A 24030-nucleotide genomic window follows, 5' to 3' on the forward strand; every position below is an offset into this window, starting at 1 on the left:
GCCCCGCCAAGGAGACGGTGGGGGTGGGCGAGACCTGTGCCAGGGAAATGGAGTAAAACCAGCATTAAATGAACGACTTGGCCTGTGTGTGTTTGTGGGGCGGGTGCTGCGTGAGCTGGGGGCAGGGTTGCAGGTCTCTGGGGACAGCTGAGGGGAGCGCGGGTGAGCATGTCCAGCCCCTATCCCTGTCCCTCCGCCTCCCCTTGTCCCCACCTCACTGCAGGCTCCCACAGAGGGTGATCCCATCACCAGCCCTGGCCCCTCCCAGAGGCCCCCCCACGATGCTCTCTGGGCCCAGACCCCTCCAGGAGCTCCTTCCAAAGCCCGGCTGAACTCTGCTCAGGATTCAAGCCAGGCTGGTCCCTGGGCCACCTGGGGCCCACAGAGCAGCTGTGTGAGCACAGCACAGGGACACCTGCAGCCCCAGGGTGTGCCCACGGGGGACCCAGGCGTGTGCCCTGGGCCACTCACTCTGGCCTGGACACGTCCAGGGGTCAGTTCTCTGCCTGCCTCTCCTAGCCTCCTCCTGCCTCCCCTTCATGCCCCACTTCTCCCCAAGCTCTTCCTAATGGAGGATCCCACCCACCCTGCCCCAGGCCTCTGCCCCACCCATTTGCCCACCTGGTCAGCTCTTGTTTTGTGGCCTAAGTACCACCTGGGGGCCGGCAGCTCCCACCCAGACCTCTCTCCTGGACTCGGGGCTCCTGCACCCATTTTGGCTCCCTGACACCCCATTTCACATGAGGGAAGTGTCTGGAACTTAAGGTGCCCAAGGCTGAGCCCCGACCCTCCCAGAGCCCCACCAAGCCAGCCTTCCTCTCCCTTAGACCTCTGCCAGGAAAGCAGGAAAAGCCCTCTCTGCAGAGGAAACTGTGGCCCTGACACATCCCAAGGGGGGGATGAGAAAGGGCCCAGGAGGAGTCTGCTGCTGTCCCCATGTCCAGCTGGCAGTCGGACTGAGAGTGACCTTTGCTGGGACTCAGACCCAAAGGAGCCCAAATCCCCCAGGGCCCTTAGAGGGAGAGGGAGGGGCTCAATCTCCACCTGGAGGCGCTGCAGCAATCCCACAAGTGGGTCCCCCCATACTGTGGGAGCAGGAGGGACTTCCTGGACAACTAGGGGTCGCCCAGGCGGCCTGGACCCCATACCCTGACCAGAGCAGCGGCATCCAGACAGCCAAGTGGAAGGGGGGCAGCTAGCCTCCCAAGGAGGGGAGCCCCATCTGCTGCCCCCCGCTCCCCTGCCCTGACTCTCTCCACCCTCCTCACGGCTGGGGCTCCTGGCATGGGTCGGGGAGGAGGCATGGGATGGTGGGCGGGAGAGGGTGCCCGGGGCCCTTGGACAGGGTCACCTTGGAACACAGGATTCGAGCTGGGGGTGGCGGGGCAGGCAGGGAACTTGGGAGTCAGGCGGAGAGCAGAGCTGAGCTGGGGCCACTCTGCAGAGGGGGCCCTTGGGTGACCTGCAGCCCCTCAGGACCCCAGGAGAGAGACAAACAGGGGACACGGTATTAAAAAACAGCTCTTTACTGTTAAAATGCAGCCACAGCTGCAGGGCAGGCAAACGGGGCAAAGGGAAGAAGAGGGCGGATCCCCCTCCCGCCAGGGCCCCGCCTGCTGCTGCTGCGCATCCATGTCCATGTCCGTGTCCGTGTCCGTGTCCGTGTCCACGTCGAGGGGGCGGGTGTCACTTGGTGCTCGGGAGTGGCCGCCGACGCTGCTCCAGCAGCTCCTCCAGGTGGTCTGCCCGTTTCACTGCGGCCTGCAACACGTGTCCACCGTGGTCGGGCCGGGCCACCCCCACCCCCGGGGCACCGGCCGCCGCAGGACCCACCTCGTGCTGTTTCCGGAGGCTGCTCACGGCCGCCTCCTTCTTGGCCAGGGCCACCTTCACCCTGCGGGATGCACGGCAGAGTTCTGGGGGAGCCTGCGGATGGCAGGGGGGGTTCCACCCCCAGACAGCAGGAGGGGCAGTGGTCCTGACCGCCCCGTCCCAGCCCGCTGACGGTGGGCACTGGCTGTCTGCTGAGGACACTTGCTCCGTGTCGGCTGGGACAGCCCGGCCCTCAACTTCCTCAGCCAGGGCTCCCCGTTTGGAGCTGCGGCCTCCCCACCCTGCCGTGCGTCCGGGGACCCCTCAGGCCAGCACCCACCTCGCGTGTAGGTCCTCCAGCTCCGCCTGCTTCTCCCGCCTGAGCTGCTCCAGTTCCAGCCGTTGCTGTGCCCGCAGCTCGGCCAGCTCAGCCCTGACCTGCCGGTTCTCCTCCTCGGAGGCCGCCAGCCGGTCGGCGAACTCCTGGCGGAGCACCTGGGCCAGGCCGCTCCTCTCGCCCAGCAGCTGCTCATTCACCTGGGCCGGCAGGGACGGTGTGAGCCGGAGCCCAGGCAAAGGGGGGCTGGGGCCCACCGCCCGCTCCCGCCCGCCTCACCGCCTTCACTTCCGCCAGGGCCTTATCCTTCTGCCGCACCAGGCCCTGCAGGCGAGCGGCCTCCCCCTCGGCCTCCGCCAGCCGCCCCTTCAGCTCCCCGCACTGGGCCTGCAGCTTCTGCTCTGACCGCTCCAGCTCCGAGAGCTCCGCCTCGTACTTGTCTCTGATGCGCTTAACGCTGGTGGACGGAGGCGCAGGGTCAGCAGGCAGGGTCCGCAGGGGGCAGCCCGGCAGCCCCGCGCGGAAGGGCAAGGCCCAGCCTCAGCGCCCGGTGGGACAGGCCTCACCGGCTCTCGGCGGCCCTCTCGCTCTCCTCCCTGGCCAGCGTCATATCGGCCTCCAGCCGGTGGATGACCAGCTCGATGTCCTTGTCTCGGCCTCTGCGGATCTCTTCCTTCAGCTCCCGTTCCCGGTTCAGCAGCCACGCTTCCTGGAGAAGAGGTGCAAGGGCTCTGTGGGGACAGCTAAGGCGGTGGGAGGAGGCCCAGGGACGGGCCAGGGGCAGAGCCCACACCGATGCCTGGCTGCTGGGTGCTGCGTGGGAGGGGAGAGGGAAGGGGGCCAGCCCCCGCCTGCCCGCAGCACCCACCTCCTTCTTGGCACAGTTGGCCTCCCACATCTGCCTCTCCACCTCCAGCTGGTCTTTCAGGGCCTGCAGCTCCATCTGGGGGCGGGCAACCCGTGAGAGCAGCCTCCCAGGCCGCCACCCCCCTGGGCCCTGTGGCCTGGCCCAGCCGGGGGTCTGTGGGGAGCAGGCTGGGGAGCCCTGGCCTATGAACCCGGGCTCGCCAGTGCTCCACAGCTGCCCCGGGGGCTGGCCCTGGCGGTGCCCCTGACTCGGTCTCTCCCTGCACCGCCAGGACAGGGCTCCCCACACGGCCGGCAGGGGCAGGCGGGACGGACGCAGACCTGGTGCCTGTGCTCCAGCTCCTCTCTCCCCTTCTCGAACTCGGCCCTCAGGGCCCGGCCCCTGGCAGAGCTGCTCTCCTCCAGCTGCCGCCTCAGCTCCTCCAGCTCAGCCCGCTGCCTGCAGGCCCCGCAGAGGTCAGTGCACGGGAGGGGGGGGGGCGGGGGCAGGCAGAGGGCGGGGAGTCCCTCCCGAGGCACCTGGCGGCCTGCTGGCCCAGCCGCTCCTTTTCCTCGGCCACCTCGCTGTACAGCCTCCTTCGAAGCTGCTGCAGGTCCCTCTGCTCCTGCTCCAGCTGCTGCTCCAAGCTGTGGAGGAAGGACCGCTGGGGCTGGGGCTGGGGTGGGGAGGCCGCCTGCTCAGCACCCACCTGGCACTGCCGTCAGCGTGGGCACGTCCCGGTCCCCCGCCGCCCTGAGGGCGGATTTGGGGAAGGAGGGTGCTGTCCATGTACGAAGCCGTCCAGGCCTCACTCTGGGGTCTGGCCTCCCTCGGGGGGGGGGCTGTCCAGGCTCATCCCAGCTGTGCTCGGACCTCGGCCCCTGCGCCCCCAGTGAGGCTGCCAGGACGGGGACACCCACCGCTGCTGGGAGCGCTCACGTTCCTGCTGGGCCAGCGCCTCCTTCTCCCGCTCCAGCTGCTCCCGCAGCGCCTCCGCCTGGCGCCCGTAGTGCTGTGCCGCTCGCTCGTCCGCCTGCAGCAGCTCGGCCGCGTGCAGGCTCCGCAGCTTCTTCACCTCCTGCTTGTGCTTGGCGATTAGCTTCTGGACCTCGGGCTCCAGGCCTGGGGGGGCAGGGCGCTGCAGGGACCCGACCTCGGCCCAGGGCTAGGTAGGGGCCCTGCCCTCACCACCAGCGCTGCAGGGGACCCTCGGTTCTCACCCACTGACAGCAGGGCTGCGGTCCAGCCAGGGCCCCCCGGGGCTCCAGCTCACTCCTCTCCCCTCCGGCAGTGCTGCGACCCCCCACCCGTCGCTCGGGCCCGGCGGCCAGGGGGCTGCGCCGCCTGAGGTCTGCGTCACCTGCTCCGCTGCCCCCACGTAACTGAAGCCACCGTCCTCACTCAGACCCCGCGGCCGCCCACCTCTGACTGTGATCTCCTTGATCTTCCGGGTTTTCTCGCTCATCCACTGCTCCCTGCGGACCTTCTCAGTGGCGCTCATCAGCTCTCTCAGTTTCTTAATCTCCTACCAGCAGGAAAGCGAGCAGTCGGCAGAGGGGCTGCAGGAAGCGGGGGACAGGAATGCCGCCGCCCCGGCACCTTCTGGGTTTTGGCAAGGGGGCTCGCCAGGTGTGGGCGGCTGGCACGCCGCACCCTCCCACGACCCTGTCCCAAGCTCCGTGACTGTCGCTTCGAGGCCAGGGAAAGGCTCCTGGCGGCGTGGTCTCACCAGCTCATGCTGCGCCCGCATCTGGGCCTCGCTCTCCTTGCGCCTCTGGTCCCCCTGCTTCAGCTCGGCCACCACAGCCTCGCACTTCTCCCCCAGGGTCTTCTTGTCCTCGATCAGCTGCGGTCAAGGAGCGGGAGGTGAGCTGCTGCGCTGAGGTCAGCCCCCCACCCTCCGCATGATCCCTGACACCCTGCGTGACTCCTACCTCCCCCTGTCTGGGGGCCCGCACACCACATAGGGCCGGGGCCACCACCCCGAGCCCCTGGGTTCCCTCCCACCTAGACTGGGAGGGCTGTGTGCATGTGGACAAGGGGCTGCAGCTGCCACCAGCCCCCTCCACTTCCCCACCCTCAGGGCTTCCGACTAGTGCCAGAGAAGCCAGGATGGGGATGGCTGGGGACAGTGGCCTTGGCTATGAGCCCCTCCACCATGGCCCCAGGATGGCACCAGCCTCATCGAGGGCTCCAGGCAGAGCCTCAGTTTGGACACACCTACAACAGCCAAGTAGAGTGTCTCTAATGACCACTGGAGGCCACCTGGCTCCTTACTCTCCTCACAGACCTGCCGTTTTGTCCAGAGCAGGACCCGGCAGAGGCGTGGCTGAGCGCCAGGAGGGCTGGGAGCTTCTGCAGCCCTCACCTGGGGAACCCTGGCCGCCCACCAGCCCCACAGACGGGAGCCGCCACCCAGGACTCAACAGCCCAGAAAGCATAGGAACAGCCCAGAGGGTGTGTCCTGTGGCTGCCTCCCACCAGCGGGTCCTCCCAGTGACCCCAGCCCGGGTGTGCCCTGTCCACCAGGCTGGGCTGGGGAAGCAGGGTTGTGGGGGCTGGGGAGCCTTGGACGAGTCCACCGAGCGCTGGACGCCTCATCCCCACAGGGGCAGACACAGCCCATTTCCAGAGAAGGGAGGAAAACGCCCGGCCAGGAAGGCTGTGGGCGTGGAAGTCTCCCCGGGGCCCGAGCTGGTCTGCAGCCCTGCCCCTCTCCCCGGCCCCGGCGCCCGCTTCCCAGGTGGGGTCACCTGGTCGATGAAGGACAGGTGCCGCTGGACGGTGGCCTCGTAGTGCTCCCTCTGCTGCCGCAGCTGCCGGCCCAGCTCCTTCTCTGTCTCCTTGACCCGCCGGACGGTGAGGTCCCGCTGCTGCGCCTGGGGCGGGGATGGAGACACAGGAGACAAGGACCGCTCGGGGGTGGCGCGGGCAGACCACGCCGCAGAGGGTGGCCTGGGACAGGTGGTGACAGCCCTGTGGCAGGATGCACCCAGCGGTGGCTGACGGTGAGGGTCAGTGACGGGCGGTGCGGGGTGACGTTACCAGCGCCCTCTGCAGCAGCACCATCGCATGCTTCCTCTCCTCCACCTCTAGCTTCAGTCGCCTCACAGACGCGCTCACCTCAGACGCAGACTCCAGGCGCCCCAGCCCCTCCTCCAGCACGAGCCCCTGGGGACGCACCCAGTGCGTCAGGCAGGTCCCATCCCCTGGGGAAGAGCTGCCGTCCGCCCCTCCCGGGGACCCTTCCACACCTGGGGGGCCGCGGCAGGCCGGTCCTGCCCCGACTTTTCCATCTCATCCAGGAAACTCATGATGCTCTGCAGCTTGGCCTCCGAGAGCAGCGTCCCATCCTCGGGGGGCCTGGAGGACGCACTGAGCTTCCCAAATTTCTCCAGGTTGTCAGCTGTCAGGGAGCTGGCATCATCCTCCTGCAGGGGAGGGCACAGCGCCGGGGGCTGTTGGGCAGCCAAGGATCTGGGTTGGCCCTCCAGGAGCTCCTTGGGAATCCCTGGGGCAGGGGAGGGGACAGGAGGGCAGCTGGGCCTAGTCAGGAAGGGCCTCTCAGGTGGCTGAGACCCACGCAGAGCACCGCTGGAGAGATGGTGCCCACGCCCACCCCGGGTCATTCTGAGGGTGCTGAGCCTTAGCAAGCCCTCATGACGGGGGTTCAACAAGGCCCCATCTGATGCTCATCAGGGGCCCAAGAAAAGCAAGAAGGAGCTCAGTAGGCTTTCCCGGCCCCCTCGTGGGATGATGCCAGTGCCGGGACTGGGTCAAGGGAGGTGCCCACGGTCACCTCGTCAGTCCAGGCATATTTGTCCTTGTGGTAGGCCCTGGGGCGGGGCAGTGGCTCCGGTTCCTCCTCCAGCAGCTTCAGTGTGTCCAGCAACTCCTCCAGAGTCGCCCTGCACTTGGCCCTGCTCCCCATGGGGCCCACTGTCCCCAGGGCCTCACCAGCCACGTCCTGGGAGCTGGTGTCCTATAGCAGATGGGTGGGCGGAAGAAGCTAGTGAGGCCATAAGAGGCCGACACCACTGAGGACCGTGGGGGTGAGGCCTGGCACCCACTCAGCCATGTGGACTGGGTGTACCCAGACCCACCTCCAGGGAAACAAAAGAACAGCCAAGTGGGATGTGTCAGGGCCTGGCCTCCTCAGTCTGGTGGCCTTGCCAACACCTAACCTCTGAGCCTCCAGCTTTCTCTGTGTGCAAGGGCATGGATCCCACCCCAGGGCATCTGTGACAACCCAGCAGGACCCCAGAGCCATCAGGGACCCCATCCCCACAGTAGAGCAGCCTTTCCTGGTGAGTGACCACAGCTGTGGAGGGACAGGGACAGGGCAGGAAGGTCTGTGACCAGACCTGCAGCTTGTCCTCTGGGTGCTGCCGGGGCTCTGGGGAGAAGTCGGGGACGGGCTGGCAGGGGTCCTCTGGGCCTGGGGTACGGAGACTGACCCCTGTGAAACAAAACACAGTGTCAGCCTCCCTGCACACCGCCCCATCTGGAGGAACCCGAGAAGAGGCCAGGCTCGGCAGGCTTCGCTGGTTAGATGGGACATTGGGGACCCCTGACCTCTGCTCTACAGGGTCCTCTGTGTCCAGCTCCAGAGAAAGTGGGGCAAGAGAGGAGGAGCAGGGCTTGGGGTTGCCATACCACCGAAGCCCCCCCTCCACGGGGGGGTGGGGAGCCAACAACCGAGCAGCAGGGGCCACAGCCCTCTGCGGGGAACGCCACCCCCCAGGAACAGGAGGCAGGAGGCAGAAGGAGGCAGGGGCAGAGCAGCCTCTGGGCTCTCCCCACTCAACTCACCAGTATTGTTGGCCTTGTGGGTCTGAGGAGCACTGTCTCCAGGCCGCAGGGGCGGCTCCTGGGCCGGCTGGGGCTTCCCTGTCTCCCGGGCCCCCTTCAGCAGCCCAAGCTCAGCATGGCCTGACTTCTGGGCTCGCTTCTGCTGCAGCTCCTTGGGGGGGGGGGGCTCCTGAGCAGCCTCACCCACAGGACAGTGGGGCCCCCCAGAGGTGCAGTCACTCTCAGGCACACGGGTCCCACCTCGGCCCAGGTCCCCCCCATCCCGCCACCGCCACCGCCACCTCCCCACACCTGAATGGCTGCCTGTCTGGCCTGGCGCGCCTTCTCCTCCCGGGCCTTCCTCCTGGCTGCCTCCTTCTGTCGGTGCAAGTCTAGCAGGTTCCCCTCTCCCAGCCGCTTCTGCTGCCCCTGGGAAGATGGGAGGACCGATCCAGGTGGGGGCTTCCACGTGCCCTCCAACCTGCCATGTCTCTGCCCCACAGAGAACAAGCCTCCCTCCTGGCAGCTTCTTTGGACAAGGAGACGACTCTGCATCACGGAGCTCCTGATACAAAACCAGAAACCAGAACCAGAAACCTGCTGGGACTCTCAGCCGGGGTGGACCCAGCTGGCATTTCCTGATACCCAGGCCCTAATGGCCGAGCAAGCAGCTCAGGGCAGGGTAGAGGTTGGGCTCCCGACGGGGTATGGGCCATGGGCCATTCTAGTTTCAATCCTATGGTCCCAGAAACCCCACCATGTACGGCTGAGACCCCTAGGTTCTCGCCTGGCGCCCGGGGTGTGGCTCACACACCCACACTGACCTCTCTCTTGGATGCCAGCAGGTGCTCCAGGTTGGCGGCGTGGTCTCTGCGCCGCTGCGCCTGAAGCCGGTACCAGCGCTGGATGGTGACGGCAGCCTGGTTCACCTGGTGGATAAACCTGGCCAGAGAGCGGACTCAGGACCCCTGAGGAGCCAAGTGGATGAGCAACAGCCTCCCCCAGCCCCCCAGAAGGCCCAGCAGGGCAGACAAGCAGGCGGCCGTATGCACAGGTGGCCACCGGTCCCCATCCATTCACAATCCCCTGAAACTGGAAATACCCCAAGGTCACCACCTGCCTACAGCGAACACTGTACTTGGGGGGAGCGGGCATTACCAGGCACACCAGTCATAAAGCATTCAAGAGAAGACAAAGCCAGCAGGAGACAGCTCAGGGTGGTCCTGGTCAGGCCAGGGAGGTGCTAGATCAAAGGCTGTAAGGGGGCCCTGGCCAGTGTGCGTGATCACTCTTTAGAGCACTGGACCCTCTCCCCTCTACTGTGGTCTCAGGCCCCAGGCACCGTGGCTCTGCCATTCCTACGGATCTGCCTTTTCCCGATGTCCCAGGTGAATGGAATCAGACGGCGTGTGGTCTTTTCAGCCTCTGTATTTTAAGTGGCTATTAAGCGGGAATTCCCCTCGCTGGAGCCTCGGGCCCCCTCCCCGCCCCAGCGCAGTCACCTCTCTGCCTCCTCCTCGGTCACCTCCCTCCGTCTGAGCAGGCCCTCGGTGGCCCCCGCGTTGTTCCGGGCCACGTGGTTGCTGCTGGCGAGGTTCTTCTGTGGCTTCCCGAAGCCGCTGCCCTCTCCCTCGTGTGTGGCCGCCTTGATGAGGTTGCTGACGGGCAGGGAAAGAGAGGTTCATGGCACCTGACCCGGCCCTGCTCATGGCCCCAGGAACACTCTGCCCACTGGGCCCTGGAAGGAGGCACCACAGCCCATGAGGAGCCAGGAAGGACCTGCTCCCTGTTCCCACATGCTGGTCTGTCCCCACGGACACCTGCTCCCCAAGTGCCTGCCTGGTTCAGTTCATTTAAAAAGCAAAAGGGGCCCTGGCCGGTTTGGCTCAGTGGTCACAGCATCAGCCCTCGGGCTAAAGGGTCATGGGTTTGATTTCCGGTCAAGGGCATGTACCTTGGTTACGGATTTGATCCCTGGCCCTGGTCCAGGCGCATGCAGGAGGCAACCAATCAATGTGTCTCTCTCACATCGATGTTTCTCTCTCTCTCCCCGCCCTTCCTCCCTCCCTTCCACTCTCTCTAAAAAGCAATGGGAAACATATCCTCCTGCGAGGATTAACAACAACAAAGGAAGCAAAAAGGTCTCACAAGCCACAGGGTTCCAAAGCAGAGCGGGAAGGCACATCAGGAAACCCTGTGGCCGTCCCTGACTGAGCACAGGGGTGACGTACTCGGGGCTGCTCAGCTCAGCTCAGCTCAGCTCAGCTCAGCCAAGCTCTGCCGAGACCCACCTCGGCTCCGGACTCAGCCAGGGGCCCGGGACATGGGGTGGCTGTAGCTTCCTCATCGGTACCCATCCGTGAACCTGCCAGGCCTGGTCTGTGTCCCCTCACCAGCACCCTACAGGTGACAGCGGCAGCACTGGGGCTCACACGGCCTGGGCCAGTGTCCTCACACACACGCAGAGGCCAGAGCCAGGCCCTTACTTGAGGGAGGGCGTCGCGTGGTTGGAGCTCTTGGGGGGCACCGTGTCCACGGGGGCGTAGTTGTTGTGCACCATGGTAGTGACGCAGTTGCCCACGGCGGCCTTGTTGCTCCTTCCGGGAGAGATGGAAGGCAGGTGTCAGGTCCCCAAGTCATGCTCTCAGTCTCCCCCTGCATGGCCACTGCACCCAACAGTGGGACCCTCTTGGGACCTGGAAAGCTCCAGCAGAGTATTTCACCAAGTAGACCTGAGCAAGGCTGAGCCTCGAACTCAACAACCTCAGAGGAGCCTTATGAAGCCACCTGGGGCCCACGTGTGCCCTGCCTGGGCCTGGCCTCTTCAGGAACGAAGCCCCCAGCGGAGTGCTTGTCTGGGTTCCCCCAGGCCAGTGCAGAGCCCGCCTGGGCAAGACACCCCTTTACAGCCCCCTTCTCAGGGCCCTCGGGTCGGGAGCTAGTCATTCACTCACTCACTCACTCACTCACTCCTTCACTCTCTCCAACGTATTCTGGTCTGGCCACAAACAACACAAAGCATCTGCCCCCAGATGGGTGGGCCATGTCTGGCACCTGTGGAGGGCACACCTGTTGTTGGCAGTGAAGTTGGGTGCCAGAGGAACAGTGCACTCTCTCCTCCGTGGGCCTACTGGCACGTCCATGGTGCCAGGACTCCGGGCATCAGGCAGTGAGGTGAAGGCCCTGGGCTGGTCGTCCTGCTGGTGAACACAGAACGCCACCTAAGCCTGGGACTCCACCACACATGCCGCTGACACCGCGCCCCTTCCCTGCCCCAACGGCCCCAGTCACAAATGGGGCAATGGGGTGGTCAGGGGGTGGGGTTCCTACCCCTCCCCAGATGTGATGATGTGGTCAAAGCTGGCACACACACACCCCATCCCTCCCCCCCCAAAAGGGCAGTAAAACAAGGGGGAACCAGGTGCTGCTCCCGATGGGACACTCAGACGTGGTCCAGGCTCTTACCAGGACGTTCCATGTGGCCTCCTTCTCGCCAGAAGCTTTGCTCAGACTGGCTGGCCTCTTTTTCCCACCAGGGCTGCCCTTGAAGACGGTCAGGAAGTCAGGGGGCTCCACCGGCCTGTGTCAGAGAGGGCAGCAGGCAGGGACAGTCAGTCCCTCGGCCCAGAAGGTGACCCCAGGAATGCAGATGGGGGTGGCCAGGTCACCAGCCGGGATTCTATTCCCAAGCCTGGAGCTCAAAATAACGATTCTTGGTCCTGATCTGACAGCTGTGGTTGAAAGAGGTGAGGCCCTGTCCTGTGGCCACCCCGACACCCCAGGAAAAGTGCTGCAAGGATAGAGGGAGAGGAGTAGGCCGGGGACACCGGCCTTGAGGTTCACACCCCCACATGCAGATATAACAGGCCAAGACATCCTGCTTGCCCCACCCAGGACTGGCCCCAAACGAAGGTCACTTCAGGCCCCAGTCCTGCCAGTGCCCAAACTGGTGAGGCGGGAAGGAAGGCTGACAGAGGCAGGACAGGAACAGGCGGGGTTACCTGAGGGGACCAGAGGTTACCCAAGAATGTGGGGGATTACCTAAGAATGCCGAGAATTAAACCCTGAGGGATTCAGGGGTTACCTGAGGGGGGCAGCCCACGCCTGCTTGGCTTGCGGCTGGTGGACCTGCGTAGTGCTGTTAGACCTGCGAAGGTTATTGATGGCCCTGGAGCCCCCAGGCCCTGTGGCCTCCTGCAAAAAGGGAGGAAACCACCAATCGTGTGGCCAAGGTTTCAAACACTCGCCCATTCATTCAGCGCTGGGCCATGCAGAACAGATTTACAGGGAGGAGGTGGGTGTGGTGAGAAGAGGGGAATGGCAGGAGCACCTGGGGGTCCTGGGCAAGGCCTCCATCAGCCCACCTTCCTGGGAAGAAGTGGGAGCCCCTCAGCCCCTGGTGGAGCAGGAGGGAGAGCTGGGCTCTGCTCCGGGGAGATGACCCTGACCTTGACCTCTGTAAGTTACCTCCCTGGTCCTTTCTGCCCTCCAAAAGGCCACAGGGCTACCCGGGGCGACGGATGTGAGGTACCTGCTGAGGTGTGGAGCTCACCCCGGAGTCAGATGTCACCCTGATGGCAACTCCCCATGAGGTGGGAGGCCCAGGACCCACGCACGCCCCCAGCTCTAGCACTCACCAGGGCCTTCCTCTTCGACTCACTGCCTGTGACCACAGAGATGGAGCGGGTGATCGGCTTGGCAGCCGAGGCGCTGTTGGGGCGTCGGGACACGGGTGGAGGGAGCCCCGTCAGACTCAGATCCAAGCCTTCCAGGCTGCTCTGGGGGGGCCCTGGGGGGCCACTGATGGCCTGGGAGCCCTTCATGGTGGATGAGTGAGCCCTGAGCAGCAAGAAGAGGCGAGCTGAGGCCCTCCGACCGGAGAACAGTGCCCCATGCACACCACCTCCGGCCTTTGCACCCGCGGGCCCCTCTGCCTGGAGCCCCTGCCCTGGGATGCCATGAGGTCTCCCTTCACTCTCTGTTCCCTCATCCTGTTTTATTTTTCCTTCACCTGGTAATCTGGCCACCTGGCCACACAGGTGGGTCCCTGCACTGCCTGAGCAGAAGAGCAGAAGCTCCATGAGGACAGGACCTTGAGGCCCCAGCACCTGGCACAGGCAGGCACTGGCACCAGCAGGGTCGGGAGGAATGCGCACAGCCCTCCCCGCCACCGGGGGCTCAGGGGCGCAGGGCACACCCCCGCCGGGCCCCAGGGTCCGGGCGGACCCCGCTCCCCAGGGCGGCGCGCAGGCCGCTCGCTGCGCGGGTGAAATTTAGCACCTCTCCCGGCCCCGGCCCCGCCCGCCGGCCCAGGCTGCGCCCCTTCCCAGCCGCACGGCGGCAGCGCGCTGGGCTCGGGATGGCAAACGGCGGCTCCGGGAAGCCTCGGCGTGCACGCCCGGGGTCCTCGCTGGAGGTGGGGTCCAGAGCCTCCGCCTGCTCCCCTCGGATGGGCCGGCCCGGCACCCCCAGCCTCGCACCGGGCAGCCCCCGTCTCCCTGGGCTTGGCTCAAGGCGGCGGGACCTGAGGCTGCTGCCCGCGAAGACCGAGGGAGGGAACGGGCGCGGGGCGTGCGCCCCTCACCTGGGCAGGGCCCCCTCCCCAGCGCATCCCCTCACCTGCGCGAGCCGGGCCGGGGCGCGGGGCCCGCGGGGCCAGAGGGCGAGGGGGGCGCGGGTTCCGTCCGGCTGGGGCGCGGGGCCCAGGCTTCCAGCCGACGACCTCGCGGCCCCGGCCCCGCGGCCCCGGTGACAATGCAGCGGCGCGGCGCTCGGCAGCTAGCAACCAGCGCCAGCAACCAGCCCGGCGCCTCCTCCCCGGCCCGGCGGAGCCCCGCCTTTCCTGCCCGCGCCGCCCTCGGATTGGCCCTCCCGCTGGCCGCCCCGGCCGCTGCGGGAGCTCATTGGGCCGCTCGGCTGTCTTTCGGGACGTCCAAGCGTGGGAGGAGCCGCGGAGACCTGGGCGGCCGCCGTGGCGCCGGGCTGCGGATTGGACGCGGCCGGAGGGGGCGTGGCCCGGCTGGTGTGGGGCGGGGCCTGGGCCAAAAACGTGGGGAAGAGGCGCGGGGCGGGCCGCGGGGCGTGGGCGGGGCGCAGGGCGGCTGCGGGGGGCGGGGGGGCGGCACCGCCTCCGAGCCCGGGGTCCAGCCCCCGGCGCCGCTGCCCACGCGGGCCCCGGGCCCCCAGCGCCAGCGCCCGCCCCGCGCCCACGCAACCCCGGAGCCTTTGTATCTCCGCTTTGCCGAGCGCGCCTGTTCATGAATGAACGTGGAGCTTGTCTCTTGCTTTTCCTGCGTTTTCATTGCGCTAATGCGGCGAATTACACGATTTTCAGATGTTAAACCGGCCTTGGCCTGCTGTGCTGTGAACCCTTTCACACCGTCTCTCGTGTATTGCTGGACTCGCGCTGCTGATAGTCAGGGTTTTTTCCCACCTGTGCTCCCGACCAGGTGCACGCGGGCCATTCCGGGCCACAAAGCACCTTAGCAATAAAATCTAACTCATACAGAAGGCATCTTACTACATCAGTAAAACAGTAATAGCAGAAAAACACCTCTAAATAACCCAGTGGACAAAGGGCAAGTCTGCAGGAAACCAGAAAGTATTTTGAACAGAATAAAAGTAAACGGAGCTCAGGGGATGTTGGCCAAGCAGCAGAGAAGTCGTTCAAGTGTTCATGTCAGAACAGAACAAAGGTCTCAGACCCGCTAAGCCTCCACCTTGGAGAACCCGGAAAATACACCACACTGAAGGCAGTAAGAGCAGAAATCAATGAAGTAGAAACAAACGCTGCAGAAAAATAAAACCAGTTAGTTCTTTAAAAAGACCAATGATGTTAATAAACTTCTAAACAGACTAACCAAGAGGAAAAAATAGTAAATATCAGAAATATCATTACAGACCCTACAGAAATTACAAGGCCAATGTGACAACTTTTATGAAAGGGACTGATTCCTTAAAAGACACAAGTAACTGAAACATACAAAGAAAGATAGGACCCAAATAGTTCTATATCTACTTAAGAAACTGGATTTTAAAGTTAAAAACCTTGCAATTAAGAAAATTATAGAACCATATAGTTCTACGGCAAACTTCTTTGAAAAGCTTAAGAAAAAATACCTGTCCGTAACTCAAGAAAAGATGACCTCCAAGTGTGCCCCTTATTAACACTATTTCATTAAACACACACACACAGAGAAAAGAAAAGCAGTTTGTGAGACAATAGGGTTTATTTAGGAAGTGTCCCAGAGCTTTCATGCAAGGCTGCCCTGCACAGTCTGCAGGAAGCAGTCACAGCAGAGGGAGCTGACATGGGTCACACAGGGAGCTGGACTCAGGCAAGACCCCAACCCGGTGACCCAGGTGTGTGGCTACTTATGGCCCCCCTGAGGAGGAAGGGTTCTGAGCTCAAAAACAAAGATCCAAGAGTGGTTCCAAATCCACACAAAAACACCTTGTTTCTGAGGGCAAGGTGGGTAGGGGTTTCCCCACAGGACTCTGAGGCCCTGCCACCTACCCGCCCACTACCACAGGAATTCAAGGCCAAAAAGCCAGCCTCTGGTGGGAAGAGGGGAGGGGGAAGAACTGAGGTAGCAGATGGGCTGAGTACCATGGCCTGGGCTGCCTGCGGGTGGGCCCTTCTCCTCTCCTCCTAACATATCCCCCCATGGGGGAGCAGGGTACCATTACGAGCTCTGCTGGTAAACTCAGGACAGCTCAAGGGGCGGGGGGGGGGGGGGGGTCTGGCCTCTAAGCTCTATCACCAGGCCTCCTTTCCTGTCCCGCCCCCCCTGGGAGGCCAAGGGGCACCCTCTGCCCACCAAAGGGCCCAACAGTGTTTGCAGATGGGACCACATGCACAGACGGTGTGCTAAAGTCCTCAGACCAGATGGCTGTGAGGCAGGTGGCCCAGCAGCCCAGGGCCCACCGGATGCCAATCATAACCAGAGCTCAGCTCCCGATTCTGCCTAGAAACCGGCACGGCTCTGTGCGTCCCGCCCAGTCTGCAAGCCCTGTGAGCTGTTCCCTGGCCACCATGCAGTTCTGCCCAGTTGGTGGGCTCCTACTCTCACTCCTGGATGGCTCATCCACACCAAGCCCACCTAGCTAGGTGGCTCCCTGCACCGAGGCATCAGGGTGAGGAAGAGGCCAATGTACACATCCAGGGCTGAGGGCAGAGGGAAAGGTGTGGTCATGGGGTCCTGGGTCAGGAGTTTAAGAACGCAAAAGCTGATGGCTCTGAGCTGGGAGGCCCTTTGGCTGCCACCCTCTGTGACAATGTCCAAGGGGGATGAAGGGGCTCCTCCACAGCAGTCCTGGCCTCCACCAGGCGGGGACAGGCCACCAGCTCCATGCCAGCAAACAAGGAATTGTGGCTGCCACTGGCCACCGGGCTCCACAGGCAGTCACCCGGGCCTGGGCCGAGCTCTGGTCCTCCGTTCAGAGTGTCCGTGCCCAATAGGCCCTGCTCAGAGCTGACCTCCTGCTCTCTGGAACCTGTCAGGCTGGTGTCAGCCTCCCTGGCGTCCCTGAGAGCTGGAAGGGAGCACCCATCCAGGGACGGAGGGGCTGTAGGGCCTTTGGGTGAGAACGGGGTTGAACTCAGAGGCTGGAGAAAGGCTGGGGCCCCGGCGAAGGGCACAGTGTCGGTCAGCAGGTCAGATGGGCCCACATGGATGGCTTCGGGGCTGGGCTCAGCAAGGGGTCTCCGGGCAGGGGGACACTGTCGGCAGGAGGCTTCAAAATGCCTTAGGATCTAGACAGAGGGAGAACAGGGAAGTCGGTGAGGGTCCCTGTGCTCTGGGGGAATCATGGAGGATCCACCCTCCCCTCTAGGGTCATTAAGGCCGCTGCCCACAGCAGGGCCAGCTGGGGGGCAGAGCAGGCTATGGGCCCTCTCACAGCAGTCTCCTCACTGTCATCCCACCACCTGGGGGACTGCTGTTGGCCTTGAGCTGCTTAAACAGCGGCCACACCAAGTGCCAACATATGCCTGTGACCTGCTCCCCTCCTGCTGTCTCATGGATAGTTCTCCCTGCCATCGAACTGAGGCGTGAGAAGCCCACACAGGCAGAGATAGCACCCAGAGGGAACAACGTGCTTCAACCATCGGTGTTAGAACCACCGCTACGATGCCCCACTATGCTGTGTGTCTCCTGCGTCGTGGTCTCACTGATGCTATGATGAAGGACTATTTAAGAACTGTTGACTAAGATCTGAATTTCCAGTGGCCACAAAGAAAACAACAAGAAGCTGAGGGATGCCAACAGGCAGTGGAGGTGTGGGGCCCGGCTGCGCGGAGAGGTGCCTGGTAAAAGGGTCCAGGCATCCTCCACACAATTCAGGCGTTAGCAGGAAGGGGACTCAAATGGGTAAAACAGTACCTGCTCCCCAAGAGCTGCGTATCTAGGGGTCAAGCACAGACCCATAAACTATGACATGGAGTGAACAGCAGAATAAGCCCATCTAAGTAGTCAAGGAGGACTCCCTGTGGGAGGTGGCACATGAGCTGAACCATGTGAGAGAGGACACCACCAGCAGGGCAGAGCTGCTGGGCAATAAGTCAGACCCTGAGTAGGGAAGGGTCCAGAACCAGAAAAAGGCCAGTGAGCCTGGAATACCCCAAGCACGCATGAGGCAAGGACCCTACCACTGTTCTAGTGCACAATCTGTCCAAAGGACAGGGACAAGAGGAGCACATCTGAAAAAGGCCAGTGGGATGGGGTGCCCATGTAACCACTCCTCTGGGCCCTACCGCTGCCCACCTTGGTGGCCTTGTTGGTCACGGGTCCAGGGCTGCCAGCACTGAGCTCCTGCAGGCGTGGCCGGGTGAGGAACAGGATGTGCTCCTGCGAGAGCAGGTCTGTGCACCCCAGGGAGGCAATGGCACCCAGGGCTCTCTGCAGGGTGGATGAGATTGGGGGGGGGGGTCAGCAAGCTCCACCCAGAAGGCCCGAGTCCCCAGGATCTCCTGGGCAGCCCCACACGCGCTCATGCGGCACTCACCATCTGCACATGCTCGCTGGTCCCGCCCAGGTGGCGGATCAGCAGCTCCAGCACAGCCTCACAGTTGAGCAGCCCACACCTACGGGAAGGGGGCACTTGGGCAGGGCAGGCAGGCAGGCCTTTCCCTCAGTGGGGGAGGGGAGGAGGCATGGTGAGGGGGAATGGGGTGAGGGGGGCGTTGGTCAGGAGCTCACTCTTTGACGAAGCACTGTGCCTCATCTTGGCTCAGGAAGGGGCGTGGCCCCTGTGTCACCATCTGGACCAGGCTCAGCTCCTGCTGGCAGTCGCTCAGGATCATGGCCTCAACCCTGTCAGGGACAGGGTGGGTCAGGGAGAGGGTCCAGGCCCTTCCAGATCATACCAACCACCCCCACTGGGATGCAATCTTGGGGCAGAGCGTGGAGGAGCCCCAAGGTGCTTGCTCACCTCTCGGCCAGGTCGCTGGGTGCCCGGCTGGCTCCTGAGGGGCTGTCACTGCCTGACCGACTGCCCACATCCGAGGCCTTGCTCTGGCTGTTCTCCTGGGAAGAGCTCTGAGATCCGGGGCTGCTGTCCTGCTCCTCCCAGCCCCCGCCGGCCTGCCCAGGCTGGTGTCTCACTGCTAGAAAAAATGGTGTTCATGGGTGAGACCCGGGGGCCTCAGACTGGCCTCACACCCACCTCCAGGAGACCCCAAGACTGCTGGATCCAGGAGGAACCAGGGAGGAGGGATGGGCCCCAAGATGTGGACAGGGTGGCCACCGGGGCTCCAGCTCCAGAAACACAAGGCTGAAAAGCCTGGCAGCAGGGTGGGATGACTCTCACAAAGCCCTCAGTGTGGATACAGTGGCTTGGACAGGCCTGGCCCAGGATCTCGGTCAGGGCACAGAGCCACCTGAATGCAACGGGTGAGTGAATGAAAGCTGCAGCTGGGGCTCCTGGCCCAGCTCACATCCTGGCTGTGCATTTAGGAGCTGGGACCCTCAGCGAACTCCCTCTGCCCAGGACCATTTCACTCAGAGCAGCTGGCAAAGAATCTGAACACAGTGGGACAAAGCTGGGCAAAGAGGCAGAACCGGTCTGGGTGAAGCCACCAGAGACCACTGGGAACACACGTGGCATCGATGGCTGGCTCTGCGGGGCTCCCGCATAGCCAATTGAGTAACTGGAGTGTCAAGGTGGGGCTCGCTGCTCTCTTCCTCTGCTCCTGCTGCCTGCAGCAGGAACCTGGGTTCTTGCTGGTAAGAAGGAAGAAGCCACGGGAGGGGAAAGCTAGACACCAAGAGAGGAGTCTCCCTGGTACCTCGGGAACCCTGGATGGCTCCAGGGAGTGGGTTCCCAGGAGTGGGGTGGCAGTGGCTGGCTGAAGGCGTCATAGCAGGCTGGTAGGTGTCACCCTGCAGCAGGGGCCCCTGGGTGCTGGGGCTCTCGGACCCAGGGCACAAGGCACTGGCCACCTCTGCAGCCTTCTGGATGGTGGAGAGAAAGGTCTCGCCCATAGAGCCTGCAGCAGAAGACGGGAGATAGCATCACACCCTCAGTCTTGTCCCCTGATGTCCTCCCAGGATGTGGGCCATGGCTGCTCCCTGCCCTGGGCTCAGGGTACAAGCTAGAGTCACAGAGCAGAGACCACGTGGCGGAAACTTGGGCCCTTCTAGAAGCTTCCCGTGAATTCCCCTTTAGTGTATTCACAGGCCCCACAGAGCAAGCGGCCTCCTATGGAGCTTGTCCGGAAAACTCAACCTCCATGGCTACTCAAGGACAGCTTCTGGCCAGTGCAGGGGACAAGGGCTTTCCTGTCTGAGCACCCTCTGAGGAGATAGCATTACACCCTCAGTGTGATGCTATCTCCAAAGTAACGACAGGACTGGGAGGCAAACCCACTCTAGGGATCGGAGCTTCAGAAGGGCCGGGGGTTGGGGCTGAGAGCTGAGACCACACAGTCAGCACAACTGCTGGATGTGGCCCCGCGCCCATGCGTGGCTCACATGGCCCTGCTGCAGGCCTCACCCGCCATCCTGGCAGACTGGGCTAGCCATGTCCTTTTGTCACCAGCAGCTGTTCCTGCCCTGAGTCACTCATCACAGCCGGCCCCACCCCTCACCGGCCCCCATCCCTGCACAGAAGGGCCCACGCAGCACTCACCTGTGTGGCCCCCCTCCTTGCTGTAGCCGAAGCCCTGGAGAGTGTTCTGGGGCCTGGACTGAGAGCCCATGCCTGCGGAAGGAAATGCATCACCCTGACACCAGGGAGAGGAGGCTCCCCACCCCCAGGGGAACCCTGTGAAGGGGCTGGGGGCTGGATAAAGCTGTGTACCTGCTGGAGGCAGGGCCCTGGGAGGCTGGGAGGGAGGAGACAAGGTATCTGAGAACAAGGTGCTCCCCAAGTCCTAGGCAGGAGATGAGTACGTTCAGTATAGCCACAACCCGACTGTGTCCCTGCCCCCCACCTCTAGGGCCACACACAGGGGCTCTAGTCCCACAGCAGGAGTGCAGCTGGGGACCCCAGGGTGAGCTGGGTCCTGGGCTCACCTGGGCGGCCGCCCGCACTTTCTGGTACAAGCTGTTCCCATGGAGAGGATCCGGGGGCCCCGTGAACACTGCAGGGCAGGGAGGGGCAGGGCTGAGATGGGCACTGTGGCCTCCAGAGATGCAGTTGAAGCCCTTTCCCCATGGTCAGCCTCCCTCCCCCCTGCACCCCCTGCACCAGGCTGAGCTTTCTGAAACACAGGTCTGACCTCGAATCCCACATGACATCTCTTCCAGGTTAAAGTCCCTTCTGCACCCCCAAGCCTGGGGTAGCCCCACTTTCCAGAGCACCTCTGCTTCTTGGACAAACCCAGGGACCAGGAGCCCCAGGTCCCCTCCTCCAGGACCCACCACCCACGTGCTTTACAGAAACATGCCACTGCAGCCCCTTGGCCCCCTCGCACACCCATAGCAGTGAGGACCCAGACTGGGAGCAAGGGTGAGGGCAGGGCCGAGAGGTGGGGGCTCAACCTGGGCTAAGGGACTCTGGCTGACACCTGGGGCTGCGCGCAGGTACCTGCAGCTTCCTGGATGAAGGTGGGGTTGCGCTTGAGGATGAGCAGGAAGGAGGAGGAGCCGTGACCACACAGGTAGAGCATGATCTTCAGCACCTGGGGGACGGTCACGTGGGGTGGGGCCAGGCCCGGAGGGGACCCCGGGCTGCCTCCCTCCCGACCTGACCCCGGAGGGTCTTCGGGGCGGCTCAGGGCCTCACCTTGAGCTTCACGCGGCCTGAGCCCCCGTGCAGCCGGTTCAGGAGGTACTCCAGGAGGCACTGGCTGCTGCCCGCGGACTCGTGAGAGATTTCTGGGAGGCGCTCGGGTTAGGGAAGGAGCGAGGAGACCCCGGCCCGGACCTCTCGGCGCGCCCTCCCCGCGGGAGCCGGGGCGTCCAGGGCGCCCGGCGAGTCCTCAGCGCCGGGGCTCAGGCCCCGCCCACACCCGGGGCTCTGGCGGCAGAGCCGGGCCCCCCAGGGAGGCCCCGGGGCCCCGCCGCGCACACGGGAAGGATACTGGCCACCTCCTCGAGTACGTAGCCCGGGCACGGCACGTCGTCGTCGGACGTGCCCTTCAGGAGCAGCGGGAGCTGAAAGGCAGCGCGAGCCGCGCCCCTGAGCGGCCACCGCCCACACGGCCGAGCCCGCGGCCGCCAGCGGGGCTGCCGGGCGCTCGCTCCCGGGGAGGGCAGCCGGGGGCGCTGCCAGGTGCGCCCGTTCCGGAGTCAGGGCCGCCCCGACCCGCGGGCAAGGCCGCTTCCAGCACGGCCGCCCCTCTCCCCAGCAGGAGGCCGCGGGGCGAGCCGCCCACCTTCCCGGACCCGCGGGCACGGGCGGCGACGCGGCCGCAGGCCCGACCCTCCCACGGGCCGCACGCAGAGCAGCCGCCAGAGCGGCTCCGACGCGTCCGGTGCCTTGTTAGCGCGACCGGAGCGCGCGCCACGCGAGGACGCCCCGGGACCCCGCGAACGGCGCTGGCCCAGGGTCGCCGCGCGCTCGCCCCGCGGACAGCAGGGGGCGGGGAGGAGGGTCGAGGCGCCCGGGGGGCCGCGGGGCCGGGAGGGGCCAGGAGGCGGGGGCCGCGCGGGCCCAGGAGGCGGGTGGCTGCGGCCCGGGGCGAGCCGGGGAGGCGGCGCGCACTCACCCGCTGCAGGAAGCTCAGCCGGTCTCGCAGCAGCGGCGCGGCCGCCATGATGCAGGTCACCTTCCGGCCCCGCCCCGTTTCCGCCAGGAGCCGGGTCCCTCCAATCACCGCGCGGGGCTGGCCCCGCTGGCCAATCGCTCGCGTGGGGCGGGCACCAAGGCCGACTTAGGTAAACAATTGGAGCCTGAACCAATTAGAAGACCCAGATCAAAGACAGACAGCCTACCAGCCAATTATAGGGCTCTGGGAGACCGCGGTTCCGGAGAGGCCGAGGCGCGGTCCGGGGCCTGGCCTATTAGAAAGCGGAAGAAAGACGATAGACGGGAACGTCAACCTATCAAGGGGCCGCTTTCCGGAAGAGGACGGACCTAAGATGGCGGCGCCCACGGGTGCCGGGAAGGGCTGCTCATGTCGGGGAACGGAGCGGTGTGGGGGCGCGTGCGAAGCCGCCTCCGCGCCTTCCCCGAGGGCCTGGCGGCCTGCGGGGCCGAGGTGAGGAGCCGTCGCCGGTCGGGGCAGTGCCTGCGGGGCGGGGCGGGGCGCTGACTGGGGGCGGGGCGGGGCTGCCCCGGTGACCGTGGCCCGGGTCCTCCGCGACCCTGTCCCGCGCCGCCCCGCCCCCAGGCCGCCGCCTACGGCAGGTGCGTGCAGGTGTCCACCGGCCCGGGCGGCCGCCTGCGGAAGGATCTCTGCGCGCAGGAGTTCGAGGCCCTGCGGCGCTGCTTCGCCGCCGCGGTAGGTTGACGCCCGGCCCCCTCCGGCCCCGCCTCGGGGGGACCCGCCGGCCTCCCTTCCCTTCCGGGTTCGGTGCTGGGCGCCCGTTGGGGCTCCGACGCTGCGCGCCGCCCCGAGCCCGTGTGCCGGGTGGGGGGAGAGGGGGTGACGGCGCCGCCCCGGGCGGCGGGAGGCGGCGCCCGACCCAGGAGCCCCGGCCGGCGCCCCTCCCAGCAGGGGCCGGCCTCAGGCCTGGCTCCGTGCCCCGGGCGCGAGCCCACCGCCGGGCCCCTGGAAGGCGGCGTTGGGCCTGGTGGTCTCCGGGCTCTGGAGCCACGTCTCGCTCGGAAACAATTCTCCAGACCAAGCGCTTTGTCTTCCAGGCCAGGACGCCCCCGAGGGGAGGCCGTTAGGAAGGACCGAGGACGCGGAGCCGGGCTCCTGGCCCTCGGGGCCCCCGGGGCCCAGCACTGGACACACCCAAAGCCCTTGGGGCTCGAGCCCGCCCCTTCGGGACCGCCATGGGCAGGGGCGGAGCGGCCCCCAGCGCGCGCCCTCGGGTCTGGGCCGAGCGGCGGGAAGGCCCCGCAGGTGCACACCTGGGCCCGGCCGCCCTGAGGACCTGACGGGTGTGGGCTGCGGAGGTGCTGCCTCCGGATTCCCATTTTTTTTATAAAGAATTCTCACCAATAAAACGTCATCTGAATCACATGAAGCTTCTGGACATAACTGCTGGTTTACAGGACGCACCACAGGTAGAGGGCTGGCGGCCTGGGGGACAGACCCCACCGTGGGGACCGATACGGGTGCTGGGCCTGGAATTGGAGGGAAGGGGATGGGGTGATAGTCTACAGAAGGCAGTGGAGACAAGGCTGAGGCCAGGGGACTGGTTTAGGACCCAGCAGCTCCTAGACCTGCAAGGCTGCAGACCCCCTCCCCGTGTGGGGTCGCCCACCACCCTTCCACAGCCTCCAGGTGAATCACCGGCAAGCTTTCCTGAGCTCTCGGGTCTCACAGCCCTGTCCTGGGAATCACACACACAGGGCCCCCCCCCCCCCAGTGCCTGCAGCACACTGATTCCAGGGCTCCTGGGTGCCATCTGCTGGATTCTTGGGGCTGCTCCAAGAGCCCCCTCCCCAGGGGCATGGAGGTCACACTGTCCTTGAGCTCCCCCCGCCCTGGTGTCCCTGAGCCCCAGAACCAAGGCCCATATTTCTGTTTCCTTTTAAAACTATTCCAGAATTAGCCCAACTTAGCCCAAGTAGTGAACCCACAAGGTCTCTAAGACGTTAGCATCCATCTCAGTGACACGGTCCCTGGGTAGCTTTGGAGGAGCAGCCGGCCCTGTTCAAGGGCTGAGGGCTGTTGGGCAGCCAC

The 24030-nt window shown here is 64.9% G+C and overlaps 3 protein-coding genes across 3 annotated transcripts; 1 reads left to right on the plus strand and 2 right to left on the minus strand.

Annotated features, from left to right (window-relative positions):
- Positions 1-1647: 1647 nt before the first annotated feature.
- CEP131 (centrosomal protein 131) lies at positions 1648-13584 on the minus strand. Its single transcript, XM_087826408.1, has 26 exons — positions 13407-13584; positions 12425-12626; positions 11872-11981; positions 11253-11367; positions 10857-10984; positions 10274-10384; positions 9290-9445; positions 8612-8729; positions 8100-8216; positions 7809-7959; positions 7361-7455; positions 6796-6978; positions 6251-6427; positions 6042-6167; positions 5750-5875; positions 4726-4842; positions 4419-4521; positions 3917-4118; positions 3536-3643; positions 3338-3455; positions 3018-3092; positions 2716-2858; positions 2429-2606; positions 2153-2349; positions 1834-1894; positions 1648-1761 (listed from the first exon to the last, which is right to left on the minus strand). The coding sequence occupies exons 2-26, from the start codon at positions 12608-12610 to the stop codon at positions 1687-1689; spliced, it is 3276 nt and encodes a 1091-aa protein (XP_087682534.1). The 5' UTR covers positions 12611-12626; positions 13407-13584; the 3' UTR covers positions 1648-1686.
- Positions 13585-14997: 1413 nt separating this feature from the next.
- TEPSIN (TEPSIN adaptor related protein complex 4 accessory protein) lies at positions 14998-21991 on the minus strand. Its single transcript, XM_087826402.1, has 13 exons — positions 21940-21991; positions 21313-21385; positions 21015-21106; positions 20817-20910; positions 20303-20370; positions 20088-20160; positions 19917-19988; positions 19075-19275; positions 18219-18393; positions 17987-18100; positions 17793-17871; positions 17552-17686; positions 14998-16542 (listed from the first exon to the last, which is right to left on the minus strand). Exons 1-13 carry the CDS (start codon positions 21985-21987, stop codon positions 15994-15996), a joined length of 1773 nt encoding a protein of 590 aa, XP_087682528.1. The 5' UTR covers positions 21988-21991; the 3' UTR covers positions 14998-15993.
- A 349-nt stretch (positions 21992-22340) lies between these two features.
- Positions 22341-23364, plus strand: NDUFAF8 (NADH:ubiquinone oxidoreductase complex assembly factor 8). Its single transcript, XM_087826405.1, has 3 exons — positions 22341-22431; positions 22564-22674; positions 23037-23364. Exons 1-3 carry the CDS (start codon positions 22348-22350, stop codon positions 23064-23066), a joined length of 225 nt encoding a protein of 74 aa, XP_087682531.1. The 5' UTR covers positions 22341-22347; the 3' UTR covers positions 23067-23364.
- Positions 23365-24030: the final 666 nt, after the last annotated feature.

Source organism: Miniopterus natalensis, chromosome 17 (genome assembly GCF_054644295.1).
Source record: "Miniopterus natalensis isolate mMinNat1 chromosome 17, mMinNat1.hap1, whole genome shotgun sequence".
Lineage (NCBI taxonomy): Eukaryota > Metazoa > Chordata > Mammalia > Chiroptera > Miniopteridae > Miniopterus > Miniopterus natalensis.

Bases quoted from the DNA above. Each gene is read 5' to 3' on its own strand.
- TEPSIN (XM_087826402.1), bottom strand. From the start codon at position 21,987: ATGGCGGCCGCGCCGCTGCTGCGAGACCGGCTGAGCTTCCTGCAGCGG. The intron at 19,989-20,087 runs GTACACAGCTTT...TTCCTTCCGCAG, and splicing joins CAGGGCCCTGCCTCCAGCAG to GCATGGGCTCTCAGTCCAGG. The intron at 17,872-17,986 runs GTGAGCTCCTGA...CCCTTCCCGTAG, and splicing joins GCACAGTGCTTCGTCAAAGA to GTGTGGGCTGCTCAACTGTG.
- NDUFAF8 (XM_087826405.1), top strand. From the start codon at position 22,348: ATGTCGGGGAACGGAGCGGTGTGGGGGCGCGTGCGAAGCCGCCTCCGC. The intron at 22,432-22,563 runs GTGAGGAGCCGT...CCCCGCCCCCAG, and splicing joins TGGCGGCCTGCGGGGCCGAG to GCCGCCGCCTACGGCAGGTG. The intron at 22,675-23,036 runs GTAGGTTGACGC...TTTGTCTTCCAG, and splicing joins GGCGCTGCTTCGCCGCCGCG to GCCAGGACGCCCCCGAGGGG.
- CEP131 (XM_087826408.1), bottom strand. From the start codon at position 12,610: ATGAAGGGCTCCCAGGCCATCAGTGGCCCCCCAGGGCCCCCCCAGAGC. The intron at 11,368-11,871 runs GTAACCCCTGAA...TCTCTGACACAG, and splicing joins GCGTGGGCTGCCCCCCTCAG to GCCGGTGGAGCCCCCTGACT. The intron at 8,730-9,289 runs GTGACTGCGCTG...CTCTCTGGCCAG, and splicing joins ACCGAGGAGGAGGCAGAGAG to GTTTATCCACCAGGTGAACC.